We start from the raw sequence: 13040 nt of genomic DNA on the forward strand, positions 1-13040 counted from the left end.
TAAGTTACTGGGCAGCAGCGGATCCATTGACTATTTGTGAAGGTCTTGCGACACATTTTAGGGTATCCTCTATCATCGAAGATGGCGGGGTATTAGCAATTAAGGCGTTCCTTTCAAAGTTTGCGGTTGGTGAGATGCATTTATAGCATTTCCGTGAGGAAAACCTTTCTGACCAATCATGTGAGAACAGTTTATAAGATTCCATATGATAAGGTAGTAAGAGATCATTCAGAAAAAGGGAACTGAAAACATTTGAGGATCTTACCTGTCGGGTTCAACTCAGGCAAAGGAGAGTTCTGCGGCTTTTACTGATTGCATGAATTTGAGAAAAAGACCTTTTCCACGCATCAGTATTCAACCTTTATTTACATTTTCGAAAAAATAAATTACAAACGATTTTATATATAAATTGATAATCGATCGTACTATAAAAATTCAGAGTAATAGTATCATATATCTTGTATCTTATATATCTTAATAGTATAGTATAATATCATCAAATTGATTCATAAATATCAAATGAGATTAGAACATATAGAAAAGGCATCACACATGTAGGTTCTGTTAAACAGGTTATTCACTATCGTCTGAGACAAACTATTGACCAATATACATTCTGATCAATGCATCAAATATAGTTAATACTTCGATATTCTATAAAAATTATTGAGCAATAGAAATGATATTAGTTCAAAATTTTCAATATAATTCAAAATTTCATCCGGATATCACTAGAACCAGTAAAGTGAGTCATTTTTGAAATAATAGTTGACATCGAATGTCGGGGGGCCATCGAAGATTGGATTCAAGTTATCGATTCGATACATGGCTTCAACTTCTGGAGATGGGAATGTGTGGTTGCTCTTTCTCGCTGAAATCATGGAGAAGAAGAAGGAGAATTAATCTGATAGCTGATCTACTCAATCTTAGGCGAAAAAAAATTCATACCTTGTTTCTCATTTCTGCTGAGTTTAAAAGTTGACCCAGCCAGCCACCTATCTACCATGTACATTACTCATGATCAAAGCTAACAGACCCAACAGTTTTAAAAATGAACCGATCACAAATTTTATTGCAGTTTACAGAAGTGACCGGCCAAATTAGGAGAAACAAGGTACCGTACATGCATAATTCTTTAAGCCTTATTTTGAATAATACTGTTAAAACACTGTGTGTCCATGTGTAACAGTGATTTTCGATATAACAAAATCCACAGAACAAAGAGAAGAGAATCCGAAATGTTTCCTTGAGCAAATACCGCTAGTTAATTTGATATTTCGATTATATCCTAGTCATCTTCAGCAATGCTTGTTTCAAATTGCTTACCTTCATTAACGAAAAAATCAGCGAAATATTGCGCAATGCGAATGGCATTAGGAGTGTGTGGAGATGTATGTTTACCATTCCAATCGTATACGTTTTTCTCTGGATGCCACTGAGTTCCGTAAAATGGATAGGAGATGGCTGGAAATGAATTTCAAATATAAGACCTCATGGCACTTTCTACAATAGGTGCATGTAATTGTATGGTATAGTCAACCTCTCTGATAAACTGCCACCCCCACCTAAAGAGAACATAACATCATGATCTATATTTTGTCTTAGAATTAGTAAATGAGCCCCTTATGTACCGCTGTCCTCTCTTAACAACAGGAATCCTAAATCACACATTTATCAGGCAGTTTATCAGGGGTTGACAGTAGAATATTATAGTACCTTCCATCGTTGAGATGAATTCAACTCCCTTTCGGTCATAATTAGTGGATAACACTCTGAAGAAATCATGTAACTGTGGATATTGCTTGTATGTCTGAAAATTTACAAGGTAACTTATAGAATTATGCATTAATAAACACAAAAATACCTGTCAGCATCCATACGCAGGGTCGTACATAGCGTGGGCAATTGCCCCTCCCCAGAAATTTTGGAAAAGTGCCTTTTTTGCAGATTTCATTGTTATATCCAATAGAACTGCGCCCTTTTTCGGGTTTCTCTACCCCCCCCCCCCCAAAAAATTCAAATGCTAGGTATGGCCCGGTTACATACCTCTGGTAATAGCGCCCAATGATGGAAATTAGCAGTAACGGCTTCTTTCTGAAGTATCCTCAATACATCACTCGGCAAATGAGAAAACATACGACTTTCAGTAGTGGCTCCTGTAATGAATTACATAAACCGGATCAACATTTCCTATTCATGACACTAATTGCATCATGCACATTAGCAAGTTAGAAAGTGCAGTTTGTGAACGAAAAATGATAAAGCGTGCTTATCTAAAAACTCAGCGTGCAGTTATCATTTCGCTTATGAAAGCTCCCCAAAATCGAATCAATTACAGGTCAGTTTGAATTTACTGAAAGCATGGATGATATTACCCGGTATCAACTCTGTACAAATTCATCCTCCCCGACAGGAATTCGAACCTGTTGACATCAAGAGACTCTGCCATGGTACGAATCCTGTCTGATCAGCTCAATTGCACTATAAGCACAGGTTAGGCACGATGCCATGTCGCGATGCCATGAAGTTCGAATCCCTGCTGAGGGAGGACAAAGCTCCTATAAAAGCGAAGCATGATTCGGTGAAATTTGCAGAAACTCCTTTTACCTTTAGAAAAATTTAGTGGCATTGCAATGTTCATAGCATCTGTTTTTAACAGAACATCTTTACCGAGAACTAGTGCCGTTAGAAGTTGAAATCCCATACAAGTGCCCCACATCGGAAAAAATACACCTTTTTTATTTTCCTAAAATTCAGATGAAAGTCAGATGAGCTCCTCACCTGTGGTTACATTTAGAGGCAACGCAATATCTTCCGCGTCCGTAGCTTTGAGGATATACTTGCCAACCACCAATGCAGTTAACAACTCAAAACCGTTACAGGTACCCCACATAGGAAAAAAGTCCCCTCTCTCGTCGTGCGCCTACAAAAAGGGAGAAAAGGGTTGTGGGATGTTGCGTTCTTACCTTTCGAGATGTTCAGTGGTATCGCATAATTTGATGCATGCGCTGCTTTAAGCACATTTTTACCGACAGCAAGAGCGGTAAAGAGTTCAAAGCCGAGACAAGTGCCCCACATGGGGAAATAATCACCTTTTTTTCTAGCCTAAAACGAATGCATGTATTTAGCCAACTGATCGCTGAACTATCACGAAGAACAGGTACTTGACCTTCTTTTCCAGTTTCATTTGCACCGAAACCACAAGAAATGCAGATACGGAAAGAAATGTTAATAATTATCAAGACCAATTCTAGATATATGTTTAGATATTAAGAGAGAGCAAGAGAGAGAGAGGACAACAGATAGACTGTAGGGGTTATTTTTGTTTTAATTAAACGTGTAAATAAAAGAGGAAATAGTTTCATCAACCAACATTCAAAATCAACATTTTAAGTTAGAATAAGCATAAATAGCAAGATAATATTAGACTTTTTAATGAACAGTTAAGCAAACTGAACTCTCGGTGCAAACCCTGACAAATGATTATTTACCTGAACAGCCAATTTGAAGAATATTTGACCGATTCTTGCGTAACCAGAATTCACAATATCAACAGCACCTCCAGGGTATAGAATTCTAAAAATAGAAATAACAACACTGGATTGATTAATACCATAGGCCTTATCAAAAATAGAATTCCCCAACAAGAAATAAACCAGGAAGTAATTATGGCCATATAATACCGGTACTACATACCCATTCAAGTAAGAGAATAACTTTTCATAGTATTCCATGGGCTGGTTGATTCTGAAAATATAAGCGATATACAACAAATATTCAACTAAAAATATGGTTGTCTCTACCTAATGCAAGCCTACTTGATAGGAACCACATTAGCACCAGCCATTTGAAGATATTTCACATACGATGCAGGAATGTAAGAATCGCCATGTTTCCAATTTGACTTGTCAGTTTCTTGTGCAGCAACCCCTAAAAAAATCATAGTCAGGTTTAACAGAGTTAGCCTGGGATGATGCCTAGGGGCCAATTATTACAGAGGTAAGAAAAATACTCGATGAGTGAACTGATGGTGAACAACTGTTTAATTTTCTTATGTTCGGGGATTCAACTGGACAATCCTAACGGATTTTTTGAATCCCCAGACAAACTTATGTTATAACGTTATAATCTGTTGTTTTTGTATTATATAAATGATCATATGTTTGTCAAATAAATGAAAATGAAATGAAAATGAAATGACAAAGAAATAAACTATTTTAGGAAAACAATACAATAGCTACATTATTGTTGACTTACCAATGATTGGTCGTAAATTCAAAGCAACTGCAGAGTTAAGGCAGTAACCCAGAGATAGAATTACTACAAACAGCTTCATTTTACAGCTACCCAACTGTTGTCACTAGTCACAGGACTGTCAACTGAGTGCAATGTGTCACGAGAAACCCTCGGTCATGACAGTAGGGAATCCGGAAGAGAATTCCAGTGTGGGATATCCCTCGAGGAAATCCCTTATCGAGGGAATCCCTTCAACGAGCTTACTAGGTCAAAATGGCGGCTGGAAATGCTGGCGTGTTACAGGCGAATGACAGCGATAAACGGACTGATAAATCGGGGAAGACGAATGCTGCCGGTGTAGATAGTGAGTAGACTAATAGAACAATCCGTGATCTTTAATTAGAAACTAATGAGAAGTGATTCCGAGCCGCATACGTTCCGTAAACTCCACAGAAATGTTACCATCTGTTCTAAATAAAAAGTCCAGACCCAGTTCTAGTATTTTTAGTCTGTGCAACGTCCTTTCATCTAATTTCAGTTTTACGGTTGATAAAAGAAGCGCATCTACAACACGGTTTGAGACATGGAGATTATCAGCGTTACAGGTAAGAACTGAGGGATCAAAAGTTGCGGTTATTCAATTAAAACTTAGAAGTCAATCGGCTAAAGATTTCTCGATTATACATTTCCTAACTAACAGGAGTTACTGCGCCAGGAGAATACGACGTATTCGAAAATCGTTACATTTTCCTCAAGGCAACAAATATAAAGTACAACATAAAAAGATAACGGAGGATATGCTTAAAGACAGCAGGTATTGTAGGATGTTTGTTAGGCAATATATTTTGTTTGGCTGAGTAAAAGAAATTTTGTTATATCTTTACTACTCTGAATTTTAGGTATCTATGTCTTCCTTTGATGGAGAGTGAGAGAGCTTGGAGCTACGCGATGCAGTTGAAATCTGAAGCTAATACGGAACCGAGAAAGAAATTTCATATGATATCTCGTTTGAAGAAGGCAGTTTCTCACGCGGATGATCTGGAGAAGCTTTGTAAAAGCGGACGCGTGGATGCTCGGACTAAATTAGAGGCACAGGTATACTATTACTTAACCCTTTCAGTGCTGACTAATCAATACCTTATAGTGCTGGAGATAATTTTAAAATTTTAAAAAATTCCACCATAGTGTGTTGAATAACGGGAATACCACTGCAGTGCGTCTACACCGCGGTGCAGTGTATCGTTAGTTACAAGTATTTCACTATGTTTGACAGGTGTTGCCATTTTTCAAGAGAGATAATTACTAATTATTAATTACATCAATACACCACAGTGCAGTGTACTAGCAAAATCTGTCACTGATTTATACACCGCACTGCGGTGTAGACACACTGAAAGGGTTAACCATTTTTTAAAGGTTTTTTGATGGAATTTCTTATATCTGGGGTCCTTCTCTTTGTCTAGGCTTACTCATCCTGGATGCAAGGTACTCTGTATTTCGAACAGGAGAATTGGAAACTGTGTATGGAGTTGTTTACTAAGGCAAAGTGAGTAATCAATAGTTCATAAGATGATAGATAGACTGATCTCAATGTAGATGCTGATGACAATTGATGACATGACAAGTTTATGGATCTGACAGTTTTGAGATTTATCTAGATCCCAGTGTTCTCCATATAGTAGAATTTTAAGGAGCTGCATTCATTGTAAAGTGTATGACATCCTAACTGCTGAAGAAGCAAGGCTTTTGACCCCCAAAAAATACAGAAAATTCAGCTCAATTCTGGCGTAACCTTCTTCACAATAGCTCAATATGTTTCAAAACAATTATCAGCATTGATGGAATATTGACATCCACTCTGGTGGGGGTAGCAGATATTTTATAAAGGGTGTCCGATTTTCAGAAGGGTAGATGTGAAAATGAAAGGGGTGGGCGCCCCTCCGAAACCTATGGAGGAGAACGCTGAATTCTTAAGAAAAAAAAATCTCATATCGTCGATTGTGCAATTTTTCGTTTACAATCGTTCCAGTAAATGATTGTGTACGTTGTATGGTATTTTGATTGTAGGACGATTTACGAGAAATTGTCGACTGCTTTCACCGAGGATCTACAGGTTCTGTATAAACAACGTGTGGAAGAGATCGCGCCGAATATACGTTACTGCGCTTACAACATCGGCGACAAGTCTGCCATCGACGATCTGATGCAGATGAGGCTGAAATCCGGTAAAGAAGATCTTCTGACGAGTCAAATAGATGTGAGTTTATAGTGAAATTGTTGTAGCGATCGAAAAAGGGAAAGATCCTAAAGGGTTAACTCATAGCGTTGCTTTTGGTCTTGACCTCTTGTTAATAAGATTGATTGTTTTGAAATTTCTGTCAAATTTTCAAATATAAGCACATTTTGGAAATTTCATTTCTAGTTATCATCTGACCTGAACTGGCAAGCAACTGCTGGTTTGGGAGACAACTTAAGTTGTTTTAGCCCTTTCAGTGCTGACTAAATGATTCCCAAAAGCACTTGGAGATGTTTGAAATCTTTGAAAAAATATCACCCCTGTGTGTTGAATAATGGGCACTCTGTCGCTATAGCGTGTCTTCACCGCAGCAGGTGTATTGTTAGTTACGTATATTTCACAAGGTTTTGTACCATACTTTGATGCAGTGTAGAGGCAGTGTAAGGGTCAACGATAAAAGTCGGAATATTATTCTCTATTCAGGACTTGTTGACTCAAACTCGTGAAAAGCAGACAGCGACGTTATCGGAGGTTTCGTGGCGCGGTCATCAAATTCCGGTGAAAAACGAGAAGGTTCGATTGTTTCTGCTGTCAGTTCAGGCGAGCGAGAAAGAAATCAAAGAGGCGACGACGATCGACAGTAAAATCTCCGTCTATGAGAGCATGTTCAAAGAGTGTATAGATGCTTTACAGGCGTTGAGAGATGAGCTGAAAAATGACCCTGTAAGTATCATCGTTTGATCGTAGAGAAATAGTTGGATGCTGGTAGTTGAACTGCAGGGGTCGGGTTGATACGAAAAATTGTTAAAGATCATGGCAGTGTATAAAAAATTCAAAAATCTGGTATATGTTGTAATAAATCTGGAAAGAGGCCAATTCAGGCTGGCCACTGATGAGGAAAAGCTGGAAAACTCAGGCAATCAGAAAAATCTTGAAAAATCAGGCAAAACTGACAAATTTTACCAAAGAAAAACCCTGGAAAACTCCGGGATTTCGTATAATGCTGGATTTGAAATTGTACGGATTCTCTGTGTTGTTCAGTCAAACCCCCGTGATGAAACCGGTAGTATTGTGTATTTCATGTCCATCTCGTTGATTTCAGAATTTCAAAATCGCGCAAAAAGGCCAAAAAATCGAAGGTCAAGTTTCGAAGTTGCAAATGCTGCACACGTACGTCACGTATTTACGATTGACGAAAACGATAGAACGCAATTTACTGATGATTCAAAATCTCGAAGAGGGACTTCATAGCAAAAAACAACAGCGCGAAGGGAAGAAAATACCGAAACCTCAGGATTTAGCCCGATTATATGAAATCATCGTTCAGGTCGGTATATAGCACATCAGATGCCATCATACACGCGTTTATGACCCGGGCAAAATTTGGCCTGTGTCAGGTTTAGACCCTGAAAATTCAGGAAATAAGGAATTTTTAGTGTCTTGTTCTTGCTGGTGACAAGTAAGATAAGAAACAGGCCCCACTGAGAACTTCTTTTAATTCAATCATCGAATTTTGGTCATGTATCTTATCATTTATCAGGGTACTCCCTGATCTATAAGAATGCCGAAAGTTGGGGATTTTGAATTCATGTAACTGTGTGTGAACAATGCTCGAAATTCCATGTCTTAACAACTAATTTTGTGTTTTCTTTCTAAAGAATCTTACCGATATACCAAATCTACCTGGGTTCGAAGACGATGACTCGATACAGACCGAAGTAGATACTGAAATATTAGGATATAAAGCATTTAGGTTCGTGTGGCATCTTTCAAATTTCATCGACTGTTGTTTTATAATGTATAAATATGAATATTTGAGAATCAATTAGTCTAGGTGATCGAAGATAATAAATGCTGAAGAAACTAAAGTATACATCAAATTAATGAAAAGATAGAAATTTAGGCATTGAAATATTGAAACTTGTTTTGAAAAATTGCAGGTGTTTCTATATAGCAAAAACTTACGCCAGTGTGAAGAAATGGCCGGAGGCTCTAGCGTTATACGAAAGGGTGCTAAAATATGCAAATCAGTCGTTAGCCGGTTACAAATCATTCAAGGACAGTAAGTCGGAAAAAGTGACGATAGCCGTGACGAAATTAAATAAACTGGTGCAAACCGTCGATGGATTGAAATATTCGTGCCACGCCGCGAGTATTCTAGACGTAGATAATCTGACAGAGCAAACCGCGTCGATGTCAATTCAATCAAAGAAGGTAAGAAAAAAGCGCGAAATTTTTTTACGAAATGAGATGGATCTAAAAAATCAAAATACAGTTGACTCGTCGCTAGCCTCGGAACTCTCAGGACTGATAGATTCTCTCCAAAGTAGGATACAAATTCCGTGGCATTTGACTCGAGGGTAAATGCAGTGTAATGTACTGGACCCTGATTGCACAGTTTATGGTTAAACAGGGTGGCACTTACCTGGAAATCAAGGAAAACACAGGGAACTTTTGTGAAATAGCTTTTAATCTGGGAACAGTCGGGGAAATTTTAGGAGATTGCTAGATTGCTCGCGTAAAATCAAACAGTTTCCATCTATGTTTTACGTATTTTACTGTGTTAATTTCTAGCAAATCAGTCGGGGGAACAGCTTGCATGTCAGGGAATAGTCACGCTGAAAGTTAGTCAAATAAAAGTGGCCACACCGTAAAACATTTGACTGTAGTGTTTAATAAGTCCTATGATCTGTGACCAGGATCTCAATTCCACTGAGTCTACGATTGATAATTCATAGTTAGCGATCAACGTCTTCACGATATCTTCTCTGTATTTTTTTCAGCCACTGATTGATCGATTAGACGAGTACGTTACCGACTCGTCGTTAACCGGCAAGAAACCAAATCTCGTACCGTTCCCGCCTGATTTCCAACCGATCGCGTGTAAACCGTTGTTCTTCGATCTGGCGTTGAATCATCTAGAATTCCCGTCGCTAGATGATAAAGTCGAACAGAAGAGAGGCGGCGGTATTACCGGTTTCGTTAAAGGATGGTTGTGGGGCAGTAAAAAATGATAGACTATTCAATAATGTACATTGTTATATATGTATGTATGTATGTGTTAAAACATTGGTTATGGGTCATCATAAAGAGTCAGCCACATTGTGTTTCATGATTGAGCTATTGATGCGACCACTAACTCGACATCTGTCCCTGAATGGGGTACTGGCAACGCTACTGTGGCCAACGAGGATTCAGTGAGGATCCACCAGGTTCGCTAGTGGCACCGGGTTGCCGCGCTTCAATTTCCTTCTACATTTCAATTCAAGTAAACTTTTCTATTTGTAAATCAATTTTCAGTGTAATCTATACGGTACTCTGCGAATCTTGTATAGCTATTCGATTACGTGTAATTTTTGGATTTGGAAGCCTAAAAATCGAGTTCAAATTTCATTGAAAATGGACTGATTTTAAATACGAATGTTTTTTCGTGGCGCCATCTGGTGTTTGCCGGTACCCCGTTATGAATGTGTCTGCGTGCACGCTACGGAGGGGTCAATTTTACAAGACTACGCTCTGTAATTCATGTCAGTATCCGTTGTAAAACCGGGCCTCAGTCATTTTTGTTTCTCAACGTGCTTTTGATTTCAACGAAATCATTGCGTATACCGGTATTTTCAATTATTTCTTAAGCATCCAAATCGATTTGTAAACGAACGTTCTTGTTTTTGTGTTGGTAATGATTTACGATCTAAAGTCTGTGATTAGATATTTATTTTCAATGAATTTCGGACTAGAATATTGTGTAATGTAAGAAAAACAAGGAATTAATTGTCACAACACTAGGAAGTGTTAAGGTATCAGGTGGAATAATACATTTTGTGGAATAACTGTCCTTATTTTCTTTGACTACTGAATGGTTTCTGAATTAAATTGTTGAATTTTACTTTTAATTTGTCTGATTGAATGGTCATATTTAACGTATGAGATGATAATATAACAAAAATGATGATAAATAAAACAATAATACATTGAATTTTTGATTATTCACGATTTATTTAGTTCTGGATTTTTAAAGTCAAACCAGGATGTACATGTACAGTTGTCACTTGTATTACTGATCGATTCATCCGAGAATTTAGGATTTTCAAACTGATTTAAAAGTTCCGCAGCACGAGAGTCGATAAGAGCGTTGATCGCCAGTTCTTTTTTCACCGAATCGAAGTTGGATTTGTCGACAAAATTAGCGGAGATAGCGATTGATTTCTCCAGGTTTTCTACTCGATGAGGACAGCCTGCTGGTACGAACAACACATCCCCTGTAAATACAAACCGTTCGTTCGAATTAAACGGAACCTCAGGTCATGAACTTGAGCCTCTCGGTCAGAAACATACCTTCTTGTAGAATACATTCCATAGGTTTAGTGAGTCGCAGTAATGGATATTTGTCGAAGTCCGGTTCAGATAAATCTACTGAGAAAACTGGATCCATCGAATGCGTGTAATCGGGGTAAAGATATGGTAGATCATCTTTTGAAAAGAACACCCATCTGAAAAAACATGTAGTCATTATAAACCGAGGATTCTCGTAGTCAAACCAGCTTAACCCTTTCACTAATTAGTACCTAACATTTAACTCTATTTGACAGGTGCAGTGTACTAGCAAAATCTATCACGATTTATACACCACACAGCGGTGTAGACGTACTGAAAGGGTTAAGTCACATAAGATAAGTCGCGTCACTATTTTTTAGTCTCAATTTGTACTTTCAATTCAATTCACTAAGTGTAAGTTGTCATTTTGATATTTTTTTTTTCAATATAATAATCGTCCCAACTATTACGACATATGTGTTAAGAGTTTCACCATAGTAACATAGGGCTGTACCTCTTCTTGCCTTGAAATAAAGCCATCCAAAAGTTTGAACCAAATGCATCGACATGTAATTCACTGCGTATACCGACTGGGGCGACGAACAGACTCGGCCAGCTATCCTTGTATAAACTGCCAGCCGACGTTCGCTGTAAGAAATCGCCTGAAAAAATTAAGACGCATATTCACATCTAGACTCTATCATCATCTTTTATATACGCTAGATAAAGACTGCGACAACCATACCTGAGAAATACCGAGGAATCTTCAAATCTTTCACCAAATCAGGACAATGTATCGGTAAACTCCAATCGAATAAATAACGATCTATATTTCCATTCGAAATGTAATCGATGAACGCCGATAATTTCATCGATTCAGCATCTTCTAATTGAGCCCATTCTGCTGAATCGGTGACGAGCTTCTTCAACGTTACAGGGCAATCTCCTTATAATACAAGAATTATACCGCCCATTGTTTATCATTCCACTTGTACGAGGTAATAAGAATTCATCTTAAATTTGTATAAATTACCAGCTAGTTTTTGCAGTCGTTCGATGTTAAACGGTTTGTCCGACATTTTCGATGCCAATCCAGTAATTATAACCGGCTTGCTTTTCATAGAATATTCCGCAATAAACTCATTTACACTGAGGTCCTCTACAGACCTCCTTTCAACCTGTAATAAATGAATTCAGAAGTTTTAACACAGATGAATTCACATAAATACAGGGTTACCCAAGCCTTAGTTTGCTCAACTAGAATAAAATACCGGTAATGATGTTGGTAGTTTTAGTTCTGTTACTGGAGAACGCTTGTTTAGTTCATCTGTAGCTGATTTCTGAAGACCGGCTATTTCTATCTTCTTTCTTATTTTGTGAAGCAACCATTTCCATTCTTTAATAAGATTTGACTGCGCATCGCCTACAAAACGAATTCAACTCATCAATTCATGTTTGATTGTTACAACAACACAAAAACCTTTCTGATTGGACTTACATTGGATTTCAATGGCTTTTGTCAAATAATCACGTGCCTTGTAGAGGTCACCAAGTTTCTCATAGAAAGAACCGATTAAAGCCAAGGATAAAGAGTCTTCACATTTTCCAGAAGAGTGCAATTCGTCCAATTTTAGTTTCATAAATTCCTGGGTCTCTGGTAACCTATAACAAAACGTTACTGAAAATAAGTTTTGGAGTCATGTTTTGTAAATTGAAAAAGTTGGTTTGTATCGAACCTACCTGAAAATGGAATTTAAAATTGTGTTAGGGTTACTGGATTGAGGTAAAGAGTTTTCATATTTTTTTCGCAATGCTTGATTGCGTTTCCACCATTGCGCCACTGTTGCTGTGATATTTGTTGTTTTTTGTTTTTCTTCCTCGTCATTCTTTATTCGTTTGACATGTTTTGAATCTAATACCACTTCACCCTCCGTTATGAGCGATCTGAAAAAGAGTAGACACAGATTGCCGGACCCGGTCCGGTGCGACTTGGATGAATAAATTTCCATTGAATTGCTTCAGTTTTATTGTAATTTCTATTCTAACTGACATTTGACCCATTCATACCTCTTCCTTTCACTCTCCAATTTGCAATCCAATCTTCGATCAACGTCTTCATCACCTTCATCTGAATCTGGAGGCGGCCAACATGTTATTAGCTGTATTCCTTCATTCATAATTATGTCGAATAAAATATCATTGAATTGGTTAAGGCGGCACAGCCGTGGTGGCAGCACTTGACGGTCGCATTTTC

The 13040-nt window shown here is 37.9% G+C and overlaps 3 protein-coding genes across 5 annotated transcripts; 1 reads left to right on the forward strand and 2 right to left on the reverse strand.

The window, feature by feature from the left end:
- Nucleotides 1-345: 345 nt before the first annotated feature.
- LOC141904329 (gamma-glutamyl hydrolase-like) lies at nucleotides 346-4417 on the reverse strand. 3 transcript variants are annotated; one of them, XM_074792914.1, is made up of 9 exons: nucleotides 4258-4417; nucleotides 3819-3930; nucleotides 3697-3747; nucleotides 3492-3576; nucleotides 2608-2746; nucleotides 2047-2156; nucleotides 1717-1810; nucleotides 1327-1464; nucleotides 346-871 (listed from the first exon to the last, which is right to left on the reverse strand). In XM_074792914.1, exons 1-9 carry the CDS (start codon nucleotides 4334-4336, stop codon nucleotides 732-734), a joined length of 948 nt encoding a protein of 315 aa, XP_074649015.1. In that variant the 5' UTR covers nucleotides 4337-4417; the 3' UTR covers nucleotides 346-731. The 3 variants fall into 3 exon arrangements, with proteins under 3 accessions (XP_074649015.1, XP_074649014.1, XP_074649016.1); XM_074792913.1 differs by lacking the exon at nucleotides 2608-2746 and adding an exon at nucleotides 2782-2923; XM_074792915.1 differs by lacking the exon at nucleotides 2608-2746 and adding an exon at nucleotides 2967-3105.
- Nucleotides 4418-4461: 44 nt separating this feature from the next.
- On the forward strand, nucleotides 4462-10413 carry LOC141903371 (signal recognition particle subunit SRP68-like). The gene is made up of 11 exons (XM_074791484.1): nucleotides 4462-4600; nucleotides 4775-4841; nucleotides 4937-5050; nucleotides 5136-5331; nucleotides 5700-5782; nucleotides 6304-6493; nucleotides 6956-7195; nucleotides 7575-7799; nucleotides 8131-8225; nucleotides 8413-8686; nucleotides 9256-10413. Exons 1-11 carry the CDS (start codon nucleotides 4510-4512, stop codon nucleotides 9484-9486), a joined length of 1806 nt encoding a protein of 601 aa, XP_074647585.1. The 5' UTR covers nucleotides 4462-4509; the 3' UTR covers nucleotides 9487-10413.
- Nucleotides 10414-10459: 46 nt separating this feature from the next.
- LOC141904474 (bifunctional arginine demethylase and lysyl-hydroxylase JMJD6-like) lies at nucleotides 10460-12979 on the reverse strand. The gene is made up of 9 exons (XM_074793064.1): nucleotides 12854-12979; nucleotides 12527-12730; nucleotides 12285-12448; nucleotides 12058-12209; nucleotides 11820-11964; nucleotides 11532-11732; nucleotides 11301-11448; nucleotides 10808-10962; nucleotides 10460-10731 (listed from the first exon to the last, which is right to left on the reverse strand). The coding sequence occupies exons 1-9, from the start codon at nucleotides 12961-12963 to the stop codon at nucleotides 10460-10462; spliced, it is 1551 nt and encodes a 516-aa protein (XP_074649165.1). The 5' UTR covers nucleotides 12964-12979.
- Between the last annotated feature and the right edge of the window lie 61 nt (nucleotides 12980-13040).

This window comes from Tubulanus polymorphus, chromosome 4 (assembly GCF_964204645.1).
Source record: "Tubulanus polymorphus chromosome 4, tnTubPoly1.2, whole genome shotgun sequence".
Taxonomy (NCBI): Eukaryota; Metazoa; Nemertea; class Palaeonemertea; order Tubulaniformes; family Tubulanidae; genus Tubulanus; species Tubulanus polymorphus.

Coding starts and splice junctions, on each gene's coding strand:
- LOC141904329 (XM_074792913.1), bottom strand. CDS start 4,336: ATGAAGCTGTTTGTAGTAATTCTATCTCTGGGTTACTGCCTTAACTCT. Junction 1,465..1,716: donor ATTCATCTCAACGATGGAAG/GTACTATAATAT, acceptor ATTCATTTCCAG/CCATCTCCTATCCATTTTAC. Junction 872..1,326: donor TGATTTTTTCGTTAATGAAG/GTAAGCAATTTG, acceptor CCATGATTTCAG/CGAGAAAGAGCAACCACACA.
- LOC141903371 (XM_074791484.1), top strand. CDS start 4,510: ATGGCGGCTGGAAATGCTGGCGTGTTACAGGCGAATGACAGCGATAAA. Junction 4,842..4,936: donor GGAGATTATCAGCGTTACAG/GTAAGAACTGAG, acceptor CCTAACTAACAG/GAGTTACTGCGCCAGGAGAA. Junction 5,332..5,699: donor GGACTAAATTAGAGGCACAG/GTATACTATTAC, acceptor CTCTTTGTCTAG/GCTTACTCATCCTGGATGCA.
- LOC141904474 (XM_074793064.1), bottom strand. CDS start 12,963: ATGAATGAAGGAATACAGCTAATAACATGTTGGCCGCCTCCAGATTCA. Junction 12,210..12,284: donor AAAAGCCATTGAAATCCAAT/GTAAGTCCAATC, acceptor TTCGTTTTGTAG/GCGATGCGCAGTCAAATCTT. Junction 10,963..11,300: donor TTATTTCAAGGCAAGAAGAG/GTACAGCCCTAT, acceptor ATGTTTTTTCAG/ATGGGTGTTCTTTTCAAAAG.